Consider the following 19,456-nt stretch of genomic DNA (forward strand, 5'->3'; position numbering starts at 1 on the left):
GGCCAAAAAAATGAGAAAAAGTCCCATTGATTGTTCTGAAGTGTACTTATTATTAATTGTTGCCATTTGTTTTTGTTTTTTTGTTCTGGGAGTGCCCATCAGTATTCCAGGCACTGCACTTGGTCCTTTGCTGCTGCTTGCAATGCACCAAACGCCAATCATATTCATGGGCCATCTTTGAATGTGTCTGTAAAGCTTTTACAGAAACATTCAAAGAAGTCCATCTGTGCAGCATGCCCATGCATGCCTGTTTTAAATGTTTTTGCAATAAAGATTTACAAAAAACATTTTAAATCTAGCATTGAAAAAGCCACTCGGTCTTTGGCAAGTTAGTGCAGCTATTTCCTTTATCCTATTTATTGCAATACGTGCAACAAGATAAAAATTAATCATGCGGCCCCCTAAACGTGGCCACGGTACAGATGCTTGCAATAAGACATTTTTGTAATAAAAATGTTCATTTATGTGACCTGTTAACTAATGACGTTTTATTAAATTACCATCCTTTTAGATGTGCTTGCGTTTTATTATTTGTGAAGATTAGAAGAAAGCACCACCTAACCACGCACTCAAATCGCAGACAGCTGCAGTGTCACAGAAACTCTTTATAACTGCAAGTTTAAAAATGAGACAAAAATAAATCACCATCTATCTGGGCATCCAGAGTGTAGGCACAATAAACATCTGATACTTAATGGTAATATGCAAAATACAATTAAGAAGTATACTTTGAACCATCTTTGTGACTGAAGAAAGAAAAACTATTTTTAAGTGGATAGAAATACAGACTTTGTGCAGTCACTCAAAGTGATAGAAGCCAATAGATAGTGGGTTGACCCCTTGCTCCATACAGTATGCTGTGGTGGGCGGAAGTAAAATGTGAATGGCCAGTCAACAGACCAATGTATGAAACCTTCTGACCAGAAACACCTCATCTTTATTTATCTTGTGTATGAATTTTTGGGCAAATGGATAGTATGGCGACATAGTTAAAGCTACCTCAAAGGCCAGACCCAAAAAGGCAAAAAAAAAAAAGCCAGTAGTCTGTCCACCAAAGCCAAATCTATTGCTTTTGCTTACACTAGTTTTTCTTTGGTTTTTTTCCCCAACCTTCATCAAGGTTTGTGACTTTTGCAACAATTATGTCGCACAGATCCTTAGAAATGTACAAAATATTTCTGAATTGTTTATACTGTGCCGAAAACTGTTCTTTTTGTACATTGTCATTGTCCATAGAAAATCATACAAACTGTAACCTGCAGAGAAGAATTTTGCAGACATTTATTGTACATAAAACAAATCAAGAATATTTATGCCTTTACATCTTGGTCGTGTTTGATTGCAATACAAAATGTTCTTGATCTTGTAAAGGCGAAGTAAACGCAGAAGTGTGTTCTTTTCGCAAAGTGCAGGATTCAGGAACTATGCAAAAATGTTTTTTGTGAGGAAAAAAAAAACTTAACAACCCCAGCTCTAATGTACTTATGTGCAGTGTTTTTAAATAACCCTGTTCCACATCATAGGCAAAGACTTCTTAATCTTAGCAAGATAGACTCTAACTGAGGTAGGAAGGGAGCATCAGTTGGGGGGAGAGCTTGCATATTCATGGTGCATGCGATCTTGTAATTGTACTTCTATAGCACTTCCTACCTCATACGAAGCGTCAAAGTGCTTTTCGAGGAGTAACACGCTAGTCTGTAATTTAAAAGGATTAGTTGTGGATTAGTATAGGGAAATATGAGAATTTGTGTAGCGGACACTTGAGTCAGTTAGTTGGATTGAATCAGATAATTGAGGATAGAAGAGGGAGGAGTCTAGAAACGAGTATTTGGGAGATCATAGTAGTAAGATAAGGTTTGGGATGTGACAAAAGAGGGATAATTGAGGGATGAATTTAGAAAGTGTTTGGGAAATCATTGTAGTGAAAATGAGGTTTGGGGTGAGCCAAGGAGGAATGGGGGAGGGGAAGAGTCCAGAAAGGTTTATATTGGAGCTCATAGTAGTACAATGAGGTTTAGGATGAGTCAGAGAGTGGAGGTAGAGGATATAGAGAGAGGTGTAAGGTGAAACAGAGTAGTGCATTAAAGAAAGTTAAAGGGTTTTTTTCGGGGGGGTTTTCCCCTCTGTTTTTCCACAGTAGGAGTATAGTAATACATGTATAGATACAGGACTACATAGAAAGGGTATACATGTATAAGGTAAATAATATATTGAGATTTAAAGTGTTATTATATAAACTAACTTTTAAGAGTTGCTGTACTTGAAGCAAATTTATTTGTATATTTATTTAGAACTTTTTTGCCATCTTGACCCCAATATTTCAATAGTGAAGCACTTGCAGATAAAATAGTTATATTTACATATTGAGATAAATAAAACACTCATAAGCATATAATTAAATAACTTCTATGAAAATTATTGTGACCTATAAACATGTGAAGCATAGAATATATATTTAACCATAAGTATTATAAACATTTGTTAAACAGACCAAAAGAAAATATATTTTAAAAAGCAAAGTTATTGTACATTTTTTTTTACAAAGAACTACACATAACTAGAAGCATACATGTATTCAAATGATACATTTTTACATACGCTGGGATATGCTGTACATTAGTGTTTGAGTATGGTAGTTCTGTAGGAAAGAGGCAACTATTGAGTATTCTTTTGAAAATAATAGTTATTCGTGGATCTTATGTTTGGGGGTAATGAATTCCATAGTTTTGCTGCTTGAACAGAAAAAGATGTACCACCTATGGTCATTTTCTTATATGATAGGAGTTTGAGGCGAGGTGCCAATCTTGAGCGGACGTTCCTATGTTGAATGTATTTGATGATTAATTGCTGATGAAGAGTTACCCTGTTCCATGTATTGCTTTGTGGGTGATACAAAGGGACTTGAAGATGGATCCTCTGGCATCAGATAACCAATGTAGGGTCCTGAAGGCAGGGGAGAGGTGGGCTTGTGGCTTTACATATAGGAGTAGTCTCAACTGTGTGCTGTTTTTAAAAAGCTTCAAGGGGTGACATTGAAGAGCAAGAATGTTAGCAGGGTGAAGATCTGGGGAGGTAGCATTTCATGACTTTCTCTTTGCATAAGTATTTTGTTCTTTACCAGTAAAATGATCTAGGAAGCTGTATTAGTTTATAGGTATCTGAATAGTTGTTAACAAGTTTATGTAGTGTTGGCAAATAAATGTGCATCCTGGGTGAACTAATTTGTGTGATACCGCAGTAGACTCAAAATGAGCATTTCGCGGATAAACCTAAATCAATGTACGTTTTGTCCTAACAGGAACCCAAAAATGTGATCGATTCTGCGAGGACCCAGGCCGAAAAATTCAAAGAATCGGCACATCCTGCTGATCATTTGAAAGCTACAACTTCGCCTGCCCTTCGCTCTATGCATGTACCTGAAGCCAAAACGCTGGTTACTCCAAAAAAGGTAACAATGTAAATGCAAATCTCACTGCCTTCTCCTGTCATTAAGATTTCTGTTCTGGAGAATATTTCCCGGTCTACCCTGTTAATCTTGCTTTTTTGCGTTTGCCAATTTTCTCACACAGTATTCTGTAGGAGAGGGCCAGATTATCTGGGTAACTTGTCGAAATGTATATCCTGGTTTACAGCAAAAACATAATTTTGTTGATTTTATTTCAAGCTAAAATAATTTTTTTATGGATGCTTCCATTCTCTTTTATGAGACCCTTTTGGAAGCTGTCCCGCTCAGGCTCACCCCCTCCATGTTCTTCCAGATCCCCAGAGTCCCTTCCTCCGTGCAGTTTAATATGCAGGTATTTTTGTACAACTCTCGCACAGGTTGCGGTGAAACGCACCATTCTTTTCATTCGATCCTGCATTGTTACCTAGTCTTTCAACTTTAGGTACCTTGTAGAGTCTAACTTTCTGCGTTCTTTGAAGGCCACACTGGGCCGAATAACTTACACAAGTAAGGTGCCACAGATGGTTCTGAGTCAGGTTGCCGCCTGAGGGCCTAGTAGAGTGATGTTTTGAGCGCAGATTATTTCACCAATGGGATCCAGCCGTGTCCTACACAGGAACTCATTTGTTGTGTTTCTGTTCTGCATTTTATTCTTTAGCTTAGTTGTCCATGTGAACTCGTTTCTGACATCACCTCTAGGGTGCGTGTCTTGTCTACATTCTGGGCTTTGCTGAGGGGCAATTGGGTGTTTGAGCCCTGTAGGATTTTTCCACGTCATTGTTTGTGGCATTGTGCCCCCACGTAGTCATTTACCAGTGGATCTAATAAAAAATGTGCCTCCATTCCATCCTAATATTTCCAGAGCTCCCCGGGGATACGTTTCTCAGTGTATCTTTTGGGCCTTGTCCCGGGCTTTAGCTGGCTTTTCCAAGGTTTTGGTGACCCTGGAATAGATGCATTTTTGTGCATGAAATGGAGTATCTGATGACCACTACATAAATGTTCATTTTCTAGCCAGCAGTTGACTGTATTCATTCAAGAGTGCTATTTATTGGTGCATAATGACAATCCTTTAAACAATTTCTGCATAACCACAATCCTTTTGCAAAGCTGTGCAGTTTAGCTCTTCACTCCTTTTTCAATACATTGGTCTCTAGTTCAGATTTGTTATTTTATCTTCTAGAAGTTCTTAACTTTGTATTCTTTGCAGTGCGTTGAAAATTGAAGTGCATTAAATTCATGCCATCATTTTACCTGATATTTATTTAAAAAGTAGGAAACCATTGAACCAGCAACATCAATATAAATCTTCTAGTTGGAGATATGGAGAGACTCGGAGTAAAGTTATTGTGAATCTCTGCTTACCGATACTTTACAATACTGTTGTGGATTTGAAGGCGTTTTAATTTAATGGCAGTTGCTGTAATATAGCTCAATTAAGTGGAGAGCTTTTGTGTTTTGAAGCGTGGAATATGTCTTAACTTCTTCCAGCAGCACAGAGCTATGAAACACAGGATTTAGTATCCTTCTGTGTTACTGTATTTCATTCTTGTTTGGCATGGAAAATAAACATTTCCGTGTAATAACCGCATTCTTCATACAAAAATACACGTCCAAAATGGCAGAAATAGTTTTTTCATTGGGTCTGCTAAAAGAAACTACTTTCTAGTCAATGGCAGGTGAAATGGAGGTACAGAGCAGTAGGGTCTGTGCTGTGAGCGTAGCCTTTTTGTATGTGATCTGAGCTGCACAAACTCCCCTGTAGTATTTTCTTGTATTTTTGCTCTTTTCAAAAGAGTGGTTTTATGTTTTGCATTGACAAAACTTGTTCAGTGTTTTCCAATTAAACGGACAGCTCTGAAGATAGAAATCCCAACAAAATCAAGCTCTTTTTAGGTTCACAATGGCTTTGGCCTGGGGCCCTTTACCTAGAGTTAATCATCCACTAAGGAGAAGTATGAGCTCAACTGCGATTGGCACTTAAACACTTACACATTCCAAGATTTGAACTTGTATTTGAAACCAATTCATTGTTTGGTTACTCTATTGATGCCCTTAATTTGAGGGTGAGGCATAGGAGTCTGAGTGCATTGTGTGAGAAGGAGCAGAAAAAAGGCAGGTAGAACATTATTTTTTTTCATTCTTGCTTAGAGTAGATGGGTGCAGTGTAGCTACCTACTGCTCAGGTGTGGTACTCTTTGGTACTACTTATTTTCCTGATATCTGTTTCTTAGGGGCTTTTCTGAGGCATCTTATAGCCTCTGGTATAGTATCTTGATAGAGTATTTGTCCTAAAGCATCTGCTGATGGCAGGCATCTGGTCTACCTGTTCTCTCCAGTTGCTATATTATTGTGGTGCATCAGCCAATATTTTCCATTGGGTGTGGTGGTATGGATTCAAGACTGAGCAGCCTCTCTGGATGGTGCCACTCTATACTCTTTTCCATTTGTTCTCCTCGAGACGTCACATTGGGGTTTTTTCTGCCAAGACAGGTTTTTACGGTCCCCCTTGTACCACAGTTGACCCACTATTTGTTATCTTGAGAGTTTTGACCAACCCTCCACAACCAGGTTGTTTCTGTTAACTCATTTGGACGGCCCACACGTCTGTGGCATTAGATACTGTTGCCTCTGTGTTTCAGGTTATACACGTCCATATCTGAGGAGTTGAAATGTACAGGCTTCCACTACGGTTGCTGGGGCCTTTACCTCTATACCATTGTTCAAACCCCTAGGCGCCTTTTTTCAGTATTTGGAACTCAGACGTTATTCTGCCCTTGCTTTCCTTGAGGGACTTATAGTTTTCCTTCTTTTTCAAGAGTGTTACTGGATCTCTTTGTCAAGTTAACCACCAGACTGATTCCACTGCCTTTGCTTTTTGGTCAGGAATATGTGTGATCTTTTTGAATGCTGCGGTCTCCTGGCACCACAAAATAGTGCCATATCAAATACCTACTATGGTAGTGCTGCTTTGCTCTCTTGACTTTGATTCTGTATTTGGAGCAATATTTTTGGACCCCCCGACCTGAAAATATTGGGGGCATGGCTGTGGTGCAAAATATGGAGTGTCTCTCTGTGTGCAGTTGAAGCTTCTTTCTCTGTCTACTTCCTTCTGAAGTGTTGTGGACAAGCTTCTTGATTGTCTGTGATAAGTGGTTTCCCTGGATCTTACAAGCAGAACCCTGTATTGGACTTTTCGCTCTTAACACCGCCGATGTTTCGTTGCTTGGCAATATACAGAAAGATTTGATTATGGTTCCATAGAACACCCTTTTCTAACATTGTCTCCTATATCTAATAGAGACTACAAGCCGCAAATTCCTTCACGTAGAATTATCCCCAGGCGTGAGACTGGATCCAGAAACTTTTTGCCACAGCATCCCTGCGCGCCAGGGTGCGGGGTGATACCACGCGACTCCGCCCAGGCGTCCGCGTACGTGACGTCAGCGAGGTCACATAAACCCCACCCCAGCGCGCCTACGTCAGTTTTTTCCTTTTCCGCGTGCTACGCGAATCCAGTCTTGGTACAGGCCTGTTTCGGACCCTTTTTTCCTCATCATTGTCCTTCTTGGAACAGTGTGCAAATGCCTTTGGGCTTTAAAGCTTGCGCGTCGTGTGGGCGTCTTATGTCGGCGACGGACCCTCATCGCATTTGTATGTGGTGTTTGGGGGAGGATCACGGCACCGCAGATCGTGAGGCCTGCCAACAGTTGAAGCCGAAGTCGCGGCGGGAGCGCCGAATAAAACTTCTCTCGGCGCATCTCTCCAGGTCGACCTGCTCCCCTCGATCAGCCTGGGCAGACGGCTTCAGATACGGCCATGGTCGTCGTCATCGCCCTTCCCTGATGTCGCGTGAGCGACGCTCACCAGTAGGTAAGTGTCGCAGTCTGTCCCCGGGGGCCAGGTTTCGGCCTGCCGGGGCGTGGACTCTCCGCGGGTGATGCGGTCCCGCGTGTCCTCCTACCCACCGTTTCTCGGTGATGGAGCATCGAGAGTCCAGATGGAGACATACACGGCAGCTTTGCAGGCCTCGCTGGCGTCTCCTCCTCCTTCCCCTCCTGGGGCGTCAGCGGGTCCCTTGCCTTGCGCGGGGTCTTCCGCGGCAGCCTCGGCGCCGACTGGGTCGGATCCAGGCTTGGAGGATGTGGTGCTGTTGGGGTGCGGCTTCTCTGGGTTCCCTCCTTCACGTCACGGCGTCTCTGCCTCGCCGCAAACTCCTGCGGTAGTCCCTGTGGTGTCGCCGGGGCTCGGGTCGCATCCCCGGGCCCCTCTCGGTTCCTTGACAAGGTGTCTAAGGCCGAGGTGACGCTGCTACGGCGCCGGCGGCTGCTGGACCGGGCGCCGCCGCAGGGGTCACTGGACTCTCCTCGTCCCGCTCTGGGTCGAGGCTGGGCGCGCACCCCTCGCCCTCCTCTGGGGCTTTCTCGTCCCTCCACGCAGGCGGCTGCCTTGTCAGTGGGCGAGTCGGAGGTTGGGTCGCGTGGCTCACCGGACCTCCTCTGTTGTATCCTGGGCCAAGGCTGGTCCTTCTCATCCCTCCACGCAGGCAGCTGCCTCGGAGGAGGTCGAGTCGGCGCCATTCCGCCGCCGCCCCTTGTCCACTGCGACTCCGGGCCCGCTCCGGTCTCTGGCGCAGTGTGACTTTGAGGAGCCTTATCCAGCGTCTCCTTCGGCAAAGGCTGGACCCTCTACACAGGCGGCTGCCTCAGAGGCGAACGAGTCGGCGCCATTCTGACACCGCCCCTTGTCCACTGCGACTCCGTCCCGCTCCGGTCCCCGGCGCAGTGTGACTTCGAGGAGCCCTATCCAGCGTCTCCTTCGGTGCAGACTGGCGTTACCGCTCTGCCTCAGGCGGCGGACTCTACAGCTCCTGACTGGCATAGAGTTGCAGATTAGTCTTCGGACGCTCCCTCTTCTCCAGAGGCGGCCTGAATATTGGTGTCGTCCTCCCCGGAGACTGGCTGCCGAGTGGTGTCTTTTTCACAGGCTTCGTCGAAGGGTGGCTCCCCGCCGTTTCTGAGGCCAGTGTTCGCCGGAGGAGCGGCAGGTCCCCTATTCCTCGGCTCCTCCTGCCTTCCAGGTCTGGCCCCTGCCCGTTCCGCTTGGCTTGGGGCACGGCCGCCTTAGTCTGCAGCCGTCGCCCACGGAGGAGCTGCTTTCGGGGCCCTACAGAGGCGGGTGCAGCCTTTGCTCACGCGATGTCCACGGCTGTGGATATTCTGCGCATGGGTGACCAGATTGCTCATTTTCTGACGGATTATCTCTTGGAGGTTTTGCAGCGTGAATCTTTCTTGATTCACTATGCTGTGCATTATTCCGCCATCTAGTGGTTGGGTCCGGAATTGTAGTATTTCTTCTCTTTTTAAAAAAAATTAAATTTCGTGGCTCCCACCTTTGGTCTCCATCTTCAGATTCTTTTTTCCGCCGTTGGGTGTGGATCAACAGGAAGGAGCTCCAACAACTTTGGAGAGAAGAATCGACGAAAGATTGGAATATATCACCGGGGAAGACACCGGAGACCAAATAAGAAGAAACTCTACTACAGTTCAGAGAACTTCGAAGAATTCAACGTTTTTGAAGGAGAATGCGCATACAGGGGGCTCCCTGGGCGCGATGATGGACAAGACTCCGTTCAAATTCTACGCAAACTGCCACCACAAGTACGCGCAAAGGGACCAACACCCGGTTTGCAATCTCTGCTTGCCTCTCGACCATCGAAGCGAGGACTGCATCGCCTGTGCAACGTTCAACCCAAAGACATTCAGAGTAAGGGAGAGACAGAGAAGAGCAAACTACAACATGCAGGGGCAGGGGATGTCCCCGTCGCTACAAGATTTGGGACTCTCCAGCGGAGAGGAAGACAACTTAGCAGAAGGACCCGAAGACGTCGTGGTCGTCGAGGTTGAAAAGAAAACATCGAAGGAGGTAAGTCGTCGAACCCTAAACCCTCCACTGATACTCGCAAAGGCGAGCCAAAGTCCTCGAAAGGAACAGGGCCGTCAATGCGCTCGACGTCGACCACTGCATCCAGAGACAAACAGACCGTCGGATCCTCTGAGAAGGACCCCCAGGCGGCGAAATCCCAAGACATGGGAAAGGCGCCGAAGAGCAGCCACGGAAAAGAGGCTTCGATGTCGAAAGGCGAAGGCCCGAGATAGGTTTCGACGTCGATAACCGCGAAGAGGAAGGTCGAGGCCATCGAAACCGATCACGCGACCGAGATGGAGAAGAAAAGAAATGGCTAACATCTTGCAACGCAAGAAAGACTTCGACAAAGCTAAAATTCTACCGCATACCGTCGAAGACTACACCCGAAACAGAAAAAGGCGTCTAGGAATTCAAAGCGCCGAACACACCTGAACCTGGAAAGGAACAGGAAGAGGACCTGTACTACGGGACAGGCGAAGGGGAAGAAGATGAGACTTACCAAGAGTCGACTTCTTCGGAGGCTCACGACTTGCCGTGGGAAGATCTATACGCCCAATCACCAGAAGAGGGCGTAGATTCATATCCGTCGAGGCCTTCGCCGCCGGACGACATAGGGATCTACAATCAAGTCATCAAAGAGCGGCTGAGACGTATGGAGTGCAGTTGGAGGAAGAGAAACCCCAGACTTGCTTCCTCTTGGAGACCTTGCTGCCTTCACAGACTAAAAGCCAGTTCCTGCCCATGCTCCCAAGTGTGCTGGACCAGGGGAAGGAGGCATTCAAAGAGCCTGCCATGTGTAGAGCTGTGACTCCACAAGCAGAGAAAAAATATAAACACTCTTTGAAGGACCCCATGTACATCAGAGTGTCAGTACCAGCCGACTCCATCATTACATCCACAGCTCGGAAAAGAGCAAATATACCCACAAACTCTGGCCCTCCACCAGACAAAGAAAGCAAGAGGATGGACATGATAGGTAGGAAGATGGAAAGAAGTGCAGCCATACAATGGCGCATCGCCCACTCCAATGCGCTCATCAACAGACACGCATACCAGCACTGGGAAGAAGTGGGAGAACTCCTCAAGCACGTACCAGAACAATACCAGAGAAGAGCAAGCCATCTGGTAGAAGAAGGGAAGAACATGGCTAATACATGTTTAAAGTCAGCCCTGGAAGCAGCAGAGACATTGAGCAGGCAGATGATGCTGGGGATCACAGAAAGAAGACATGCCTGGTTAAGAATTTAAGGGTTCAAGAATGAGGTCCAAAACAACATCCTCAACACACCCTTCAACGGGGAACAACTGTTTTGAGCACCAGTTGATGAAAGGTTGAACCAGCTGAAGAAATATAATGAAACAGGTAGATCTATGAGGGTGCTGCAGTTCCAAGGTATGAGAGGAGGAACACCTTCCAGGAGACCTATAGGCAGGGGAAATCATCAGCCTGGGGAAACACACCAAACCACCCAGCAGAGGTATCAAGGGGGCAACCAGGGACAGCAGTAGCAAAACTGGCAGTACCAGCCCCGAGGACAATCCTTTCGAGTGCACGGCTGAGGAAGGGGTAACGGCCAGAGGGGAAGTCAGCCTCCCACAGGAAAGTGACTCACCAGAAGGAAAAACGCACTCCTGGATGAGACCTCAGGAAGTGCAGAAAGAGACCAGACAAAAACCAGCAAAAAATAAGAACTTCAAAAGCTCCTCCAACACACATCACCGGTAGGAGGCAGATTAAGACTCTTCCTCCAGGAGTGGATGAAAATAACATCAGACAAATGGATATTAAACCTCATACAATATGGGTACTGTATAGACATGGAAAGGCCACCGCAAAACAGAAGGCCAAAGGTCAGAGTGCGCACAACAAAAGAGCTGACACACTTGAGGGAGGAAGCAAGAGAACTGCTAAAGAAAAGAGCCATAGAAATGGTGCCACAAAAACAAAGGACTCAACCTACTTCCTCATACCAAAGGTAGACGGAACATTACATCCAATTCTAGACCTCAGATTCCTAAACAGGTACATGAAGACTCAAAAGTTCAAGATGACCTCCCTCCAAAAGGTGATACCTCAACTACAAGGAGGAGACTACATGGCAACTATAGACTTAAAGGACGCCTACTTGCACATCCCCATCAACAGCAAACACAAACACCTTCTCAGGTTTACAATAGGCACAGAACAGTGCTAGCTTTCGGGCTAAATTCAGCACCGAAAGTCTTCACAAAATGTCTGGCGGCAGTAGCAGCACACTTAAGGAGGAAGGGGATACATGTATACCCATACCTCGACGACTGGCTGGTAAAAGCAAGCTCATACCACAGGTGCAGGAAGCACATACATATAGTGTTACAGACGCTGGCCCAACTGTGGTTTTCGATCCATTGGGAGAAGACGTCAATAGAACCAGAACAAATGAAGAGGTTCTTAGGAGCAGTAATCAACACCATACAATGCACGGTGATTCCATGTGCAAAGAGGACTCGGGCTATATGCAAGGAGACACATCTTTTCTGCAAAGGGCAAGCTCTGACAGTGAGGACTGTGAGCAAACTGATGGGGATGATGGTGTCATGCATAAATTTGGTACCAAATATTCGTCTACAAATGAGGCCGTTCCAAGAATGGATCCAGCAGCAATTGTCACAAGCGACAGGGAGTTGGGAGGATCTAGTGGTTGTCACACAAACAGTACAGCAAGAAATAGCGTGGTGGAACCAAAAGAACTTAGCAAAGGGGAGATCATTCACACAACCAACTCCAACTGTAACCATTACTACAGACGCCTCCCAGAAGGGGTGGGGAGCGCACACAAACCACCTCAAAGTAAGGGGGTTCTGGGGACATCAGGATGCAATAAAGCACATCAACTACCTAGAACTCAAGACAGTGTTCCTAGCCTTAAAGGCCTTTCAGAAACTGCTGTACGGGAACGGAGTACTGATACAAACAGACAACACAACTACCATATTCTACATCAATAAGCAAAGAGGGACACATTCAGTGACACTCTCCCGGCTAGCGCAGGAAATATGGAGATGGGCAATCCCCAGAAAAATAGACCTGTTAGCAATACATCTACCAGGGAAGGACAATGTAGAGGCAGACTGGCTCAGCAGATAGACGTCAGCATCCCACGAATGGGAGCTCAACCAACAGGAAATCCAGAAGGTATTCCACAAATGGGGGACTCCACAAATAGACCTCTTTGTAACACACCAAAATGCCAAAACTTCGCATCCAGAGTACCGTGCGAACAGTCCCGGGGGAATGCGCTATGGATAAGCTGGTCGGGGACATTTGCATACGCTTTTCCACCAATACCACTACTGCAGAGTGCTGAACAAGTGCAGGTTCAGCAGCATGACGCTCATCCTGATAGCACCCCAATGGGCTAGGCAAACATGGTTCTCACAAATCATGGATATGTCACAAACGCACACACACAGGTTCCCCGCCAGGAAGGACCTGCTAACAATGCAAAAAGGAAGAGTACTACAACCAGAAAGCCTCGGCCTAGCTGCATGGCTCCTGAGGACCTAGAGTTCGCACACCTCAAATTACCGGCAAGTACGATGGCGGTACTCAGAGGCAAGAAGACCGACCACAAGAAAGTGCTACGTAGCAAAGTGGAAGAGATTCACCGAATGGTGCATTAGAGAAAATCTGCAAGCAAAGATTACTAAGGAATCAACAGTACTAAGATACTTGACGCATCTACTGCAAAATAAACTAGGCTACAAGTCCCTAAGGGTCCACTTAGCGGCAATTGTGGCTTACACAAGAGGAGAAACAGTGAAAAGTTTCTTCACATCACCGGTGGTAAAGTGATTCCCAGAAGGTGTAAAAAGGATCGCTCCTCCAGGCAGAATGCCAGCACCAGCATGGAACCTCAATGTAGTGCTCTCACAACTGATGAAAGCACCATTTGAGCCTATTCACAAAGCTACACTGCATATGCTCACACTAAAGACAGCCTTCCTAGTGGCTATCACATCACTACGAAGAGTAAGTGAATTGCAAGCGTTAACGCTCCAAGAACCCTCCCTACAAATACACAGTGATAGGATTGTCATGAGAACGGACCCGCATTTCATGCCAAAGAGTTCCACATCAACCAAACAGTTCAAATATCAAGTTTTTTTCCAAAAAACGTCCACGAGCACAGAAAAAGCCTGACACACACACTGGACGCCAGGAGGGCAGTGATGCACTATATAGAACGGACGAAAGAGTGCAGAAAAACCAAGCACTTTTTTGTATCCTTCGCCAGCAGTTTTTTTGGACGACCTGTTACCAAAAATACCATTGCACGATGGATTGCACAAACCATTCTGCTCTTCCACAAACGGGCAGCTCAGCCATTACAAGGAGCAGTTCATGCTCACTCAACAAGGAAGAAAGGAGCAACAATTGCGTTTCTAGCAAACACACCTATCCAAGACATTTGCCAAGCGGCAACATGGTCTTCAGTGCATACGTTCACCAAGCACTACTGTGTGGATATCCAAATGAACAAAGAAGCGCAAGTGGGACAGAAGGTCTTGCAACACATTTTCAGTAACCAATGCTCCTCTTCCACCCAACCACCACTATGAGGTGAAACCGATACAAAATCGATGCACAGCATAGTGAATCCAGAAAGATTCACGCTGCAAAACGTATAGTTTCTTACCTGTCGGTGTAGTTTTGCAGCTTGAAGACTTTCTGGATTCACTAGCGAACCCACCCTCCTCCGCCAGAAAGATGAGACAGGAGGATAAAGGGGGTTAGAAGGTGAAAAGACTTTACAAGGATTAAATAAGAAAACAAAGAAAGAAAAAGGAATCCGAAGATGGCGACCAAAGGTGGGAGCTTCCGGAGGAAGCGCGTCGACGTCACGAAGGACACCAATCGGTGGAATGTCGACGCCCACCTGGGCCACGAAAAAAAAGAGAAGAAATACTACAATTCCGGACCCAACCACTAGATGGCCGAATAATGCACAGCATAGTGAATCCAGAAAGTCTTCAAGCTGCAAAACTACACCGACAGGTAAGAAACTATACGTTCTCCACCAGGGCTCTGGTGGAAGGGCGATCTTGCTTCCCTTTGAGGGTTCGCTCCTTTCGTCCCTGACGGGGGCTTGGGGGCATCCTGCCTCAGGGGATCTGGTGCCTCAGCACCTTCTACACCGGCACCTTCCGGTGCCCCTTGACCCTGTGTGTCTTTCCCTCAAACCCCTCTGCCGCCAGTCCTCTTTTGAGGACTGCCTTTCCCTCCCTGTCGCCGCTGTTAGCTCCGCCCTCCCCGAAGGGCCCGCTGGCTGGACTCTTGGGGGCGCAACATGCTTGCCTCGACCAGCGCGGCCCTGCGGGCCCTGAACACCTTGTGTGTCCTGGCTAGGGCCTCCTCTTGTCTGTGGGACTTGGTTGAGTCTTTGGGGTCCGCAGCTTCTCAGGAGACTGTTCAGGTGGACTTAAGGCGTTATGCCTTGGATGGCCGGGAGTTAGCGGCGTTTATCCTTCACTCCGCTCTGGACATCTCAGAGGTACTGGGCCGGGCCATGGCTTCCTCTATCGCTCTCAGTCGCCATGCTTGGCTTCGGGACGGAGTCTTCCCCGAAAATATTCGGGAGAGGCTCATTGATCTCCCATTTGATAGTAGCCTGTTGGTCCATGCCCCAGCTGACTCCGCCATCCAAAGGTTCCTGGCGGGGCTCCGTCCTCCTCCTCCCCCGTATACCCCTCCTCCTCCCCCTTCTCCTCCTCAGTGATTGAGGAGTTGAGCTGGTTCTGGTCTTTCTTGGGACGGTCGACTTGCGTTGGAGTGTGTTTTCTGGCCATTGAGTCCTCCTTGTAGGGACTTTGACAATGTTGGCTGCTGGACGGCCCTTGTTCACTGTGGTGTGTGTTTTGCTGGAACTGTTATGCAGACTTGGCCCGGAGATTAGGCCTTCTGTTTTTCTTTGGGCTGATTGTCAAGCCGTTTGCGGGGTGTTTTACCTGTGGCTTTTGTTTTTCCTCTGTTGCGGAAGTTCTTCCAAAGAGGGTTCCCATGTCTTGGGACTTAACAAACCCTATGTGAGGTAGTGGTAGCTGTTGTACAGCTTGGGCTCTGCTGGGGGGATTCTGGTGGCCCTTTGGTGCACACTTATACACTCACTCATTCTTCAATATGCCTTTCCCTATATATAATAAACATATTTAAAGTTTATAGAAACACAGTCACTGGATGATGTCATCGGTGATGTCATCAGTGATGTCATCAGTGATGTCATCAGTGATGTCATCAGTGATGTCATCAGTGATGTCATCAGTGATGTCATCAGTGATGTCATTTGAGATGTCATCAGTGATGTCACTGACCATGTCACGAGTGATGTAATATGTGACGTTATCAGCAGTGCATTGCAAGGGTGCGAGTTATAGTTAGCTGAACTAACTATAACAGGGGAATTTCTAGGGTTTTGTACGAGGGAAATGTCCAGCTAACTATAACGCCCCTGAAACCTATGGTTTTTTTCAGTGAATTTCTGAATTTTCTGAAAAAACAATAGGTTTTAGGGGTTTTATAGTTAGCTGGACATTTCACTCGCGCACCCGCAATCCACTGCTGATGATGTCACATATTACATCATTCATGACATGGTCAGTGTCATCTGCTTTGCTTCATTGAAGCGAGAGCAGGTTTCCCTGCTCTTGCTTCAATAAAGCAAAGCAATTTGCCATGACAGGGCGGGAGCCGCGAGGCTCCCGCCCTGTCATTGCAAACTACAGTGTTCCGGGGGGTGGGCACCCCGGGACACTGCTGGTGGCGGTCCCCAGGGCCTATACAAGGCTCCAGGAGGGGGGCCGCCGGCCCCCTCCCACATTTTGAAGTTGCCCCGGGAGGTGGCGGTCCCCGGGGCTGAGGTGGCCTAAGAGACCCCCCAACACACCCCCCCCCCCCCACACACACACCAAATGTTTTGAAGCCCCGGGGGGGTGGTCCCCGGGGCTGGGGGGGCCTGAGAGCCCCTCCCCACCCATTTTAAAGAAGCCCCAGGGGTGGCAGTCCCCGGGGCTGCGGGGGGGCTGTGAGCCTCCCACCTATATTATGTTAGAGCCCTAGGGGGTGGCGGTCCCCGGGGCAACGTCCAAAGGTGCTGGCTCGCGTATCACCGGCTACCGACATGCCCTCTCGGTCTGGTGTGACACGCGAGCCAGCACCTTTGGACGTTGTATGTTTCTACAGCGTGTCACCCCCCCTAAGCGGCTTCAAAAACATTTGTTTTGATGCGCCGCATAAGGGGAGAGAGGATGCAGTATTTTACTGCAGGGGTAACACTGGGTTCCAGTTAGTACATCGACGAAGGTGGGATCGGAAAACTAAAGGTCTACGAGACACACCACTTGGTGTTCGACAGCCCTTCACTTTACGGGTTGCCGCTTGGACTCTATTGACCAGCATGCCTCTGGTCCCATCTTGGAATGCTGGATGCACTACAGCTGCGAGTAGGGGGCGGAACAAACACAGAGCCAATGAGAGCGTTACAAGACCCATAACACACCCCCCAGCCAGAGACTCTGCGTGGAAACTGAAACCGGCACTGATGAAAGCAGGAATGCTGAAACCCGTCTGCCTGGCGTTTCCAGAACCCTTTGGACTCTCTGCATGCCTCCGTGAATATGGAATAAACCCTGGTGTTGCCCTAGCATATGTCGGGCGCTCATTTTTTTCCTTGAGTGGGTGTTGGACTGTATATGTATATATATGTGTGTGTGTGTATGTGTATGTATATATATATATAGATATAGATATAGATATAAATATAGATATATAGATATATATATTACAATCACTCTCTACCAATGATAGTAACACAAATACTAACCAGTGCACTCCAAGTGTGACAGTTCGGACTGTTTCAGGCCCAGAAAGCTATAATCATTTTCAATTTATATTGAATTAATAATTTACTGTTATTGTGGCTATCTCTAAATTAGCCAGACAGTGCCACCTTGTCCTTACCCAAAGTGTGCAGTATTATCTTGGCAGCCCGGCGTCCCTCCACCAAGACTATATACGCTGGCTTTTGGAACAGGTTTGTGGCATGGTGTACAGCCAAACAGGTTGAACCCTTAACTGCATCCCTTTCCCAAGTTCTCCCTTTTATGCTTACCCTGGCCCAGCAAAACTGTGCATTGGGCAGGTTGAATCGTTAATTATCTGCCTTTCATCTTCAAGTCCCCTGTTTAAAATAGGTTCCTCAAAGGTTTACAACACTTATTTCTCTAGCTCCCTTCATTATGCCTCAGTGGGACCTTAAGTGGATTCTCACCTTCCTAATGTGTGCTCCTTTTGAGCCACTTTATATTTGCCATCTTAGGCTTCTCACCATCAAGATGGCCTTTTTGGTGGCAATTACATCTGCCCCGATGGGTCTGTGAACTACAGGAATTGTCATCTGAGCCTTCATAAGTCTCCTCCTTCCCATACAAATCGGTCCTTCGGACCCAAGTATCCTTCTTCCTGAAGGTGGTAATCCCATTCCATGTAGGCCAGTCCGTCAACTTGTCTACTTTTTATGCTGCGCCTGATCCCTCTAAGGAAGAGGAGTGACTTCACCAGCTGGAGCTAAAGAAAGTGTTGTTCTACCTTGACCGCACAAAACCGTTCTGGGCGCAAGTTATAGTTATCTTTAGGAACGAGTTATAGTTACTTGAAATAACTCGTAACAGCAGAATTTCTGTGGTTTTGTGTGTGTAAATTCAGAACCGAAGTGTAATGTCCCTGTAACCTTTGGTTTTTGTCAATGAATTTCTATATGTATGTATCTCATACTTTTAAGGTGCATGGATGTGAAGTCAATTATGGCAAATCTGTACTTTCTTATCCATGTTCTTTTGTTGTGATAGCTTGGTAGTATTCAGTTCACAGTATTTTTGCACATCAATATGTCTTTAGATACTCTAGTAGTACAAAGTACATGTGGGTTTTTTGTGTGCGCACAAGCATTTTTATAAGTGGATTACTCAGCACTTAAAAACATTTTCCTCAAACTTGTTATAAAAATTTGCTATATTTCACATATTTGTTAGTGCTTTTTTAATTTGGTGGTTAATCTTAATTATGCAAAAGTCATTACATCTGTCTTGAAGCGCATAGGGGTGGAGGTGCATCATGTTCTGTTCATTCAGCTCAGCAGACTGTAGATCCAGGTGTAGAGTGCCAAGAACTGGGCTACACAGTGTGCCATTGGATGCAGTATCCTTCTGTGACTGCTTGTAGTGTTTTGATGGTTACTGGAGGATTGTGTTCTATCAGTGATTGTAGTCATCTCTGGTCACTGTAAAAAGGCAGCCTACAGCTCCATCAGCTGAATACTTGCAACTGTTAATTCACGCTTCATCCCTCGCATTAAAATACTGCTATGAATTTAGTTTTAATCTTGTGTCCACTGTCTATTTTACCAGGCACTTGAGGAACAGTCTCAGAACAGGAATATGCCTGCGCCGTGTATCCCGAAAAGCGATATTAAGACTCCGATTCAAACGAAATCCGACTCCTCGAGTCAATTTAGTGAAATGTCTTCCATTGATGAATCTGAGGTTAGTGTTTGTTCCCTGTTCATTTCACAGTTCTGTATATTTACAGCACTTTAAGAATAGTTAATGAACTGTCATATTTTCTATCCATTTGTTTGCTTAGAGTTATTCAAATAATCTATACTTGTACTCCTCTTAAACATGTTGCTTCCTTTTATTCAAATTCTAGCTAGTTTCGTCTGTGATTGTCAAATATGTGGCATACCAGTTTCCCTACGCTACCCTATCATTGCAAATATGACCCTTCTGTTCAGGATTTAGTTGTTTTTTTTGTTTGGTTAGTCTGGGGCACTGAGCAGTAAGGGCTTTCCGTACTGATTTTGAGGACACACCAAAGCTACACTATGCCCTTCCCCCGGGACCATTTTCCTTTCCAACTACAGATCCCTGCTCAGTGTGTGGAACAGTTTCTCTTCTGTCCCCATCACATGCAGTGGAATTGTGTACATGTGTGAGCTGTAGTGGGATGGCAGGGCATCAGAAGCTAAATATGAGCCTGCCTCGCTGTCT

General features: G+C 46.2%; 1 protein-coding gene across 1 annotated transcript in view; it reads left to right on the forward strand.

The window, feature by feature from the left end:
* Nucleotides 1–19,456, forward strand: part of KIF20B (kinesin family member 20B) — a 556,993-nt gene that overhangs the window by 433,080 nt on the left and 104,457 nt on the right. Inside the window, exons 28-29 of the mRNA XM_085621389.1 lie at nt 3,299–3,448; nt 18,815–18,949. Of these exons, the coding sequence (XP_085477515.1) occupies nt 3,299–3,448; nt 18,815–18,949 (285 nt within the window). The remainder of the gene's footprint in view (nt 1–3,298; nt 3,449–18,814; nt 18,950–19,456) is intronic.

Source organism: Triturus cristatus, chromosome 1_2, assembly GCF_964204655.1.
Source record: "Triturus cristatus chromosome 1_2, aTriCri1.1, whole genome shotgun sequence".
Taxonomy (NCBI): domain Eukaryota; kingdom Metazoa; phylum Chordata; class Amphibia; order Caudata; family Salamandridae; genus Triturus; species Triturus cristatus.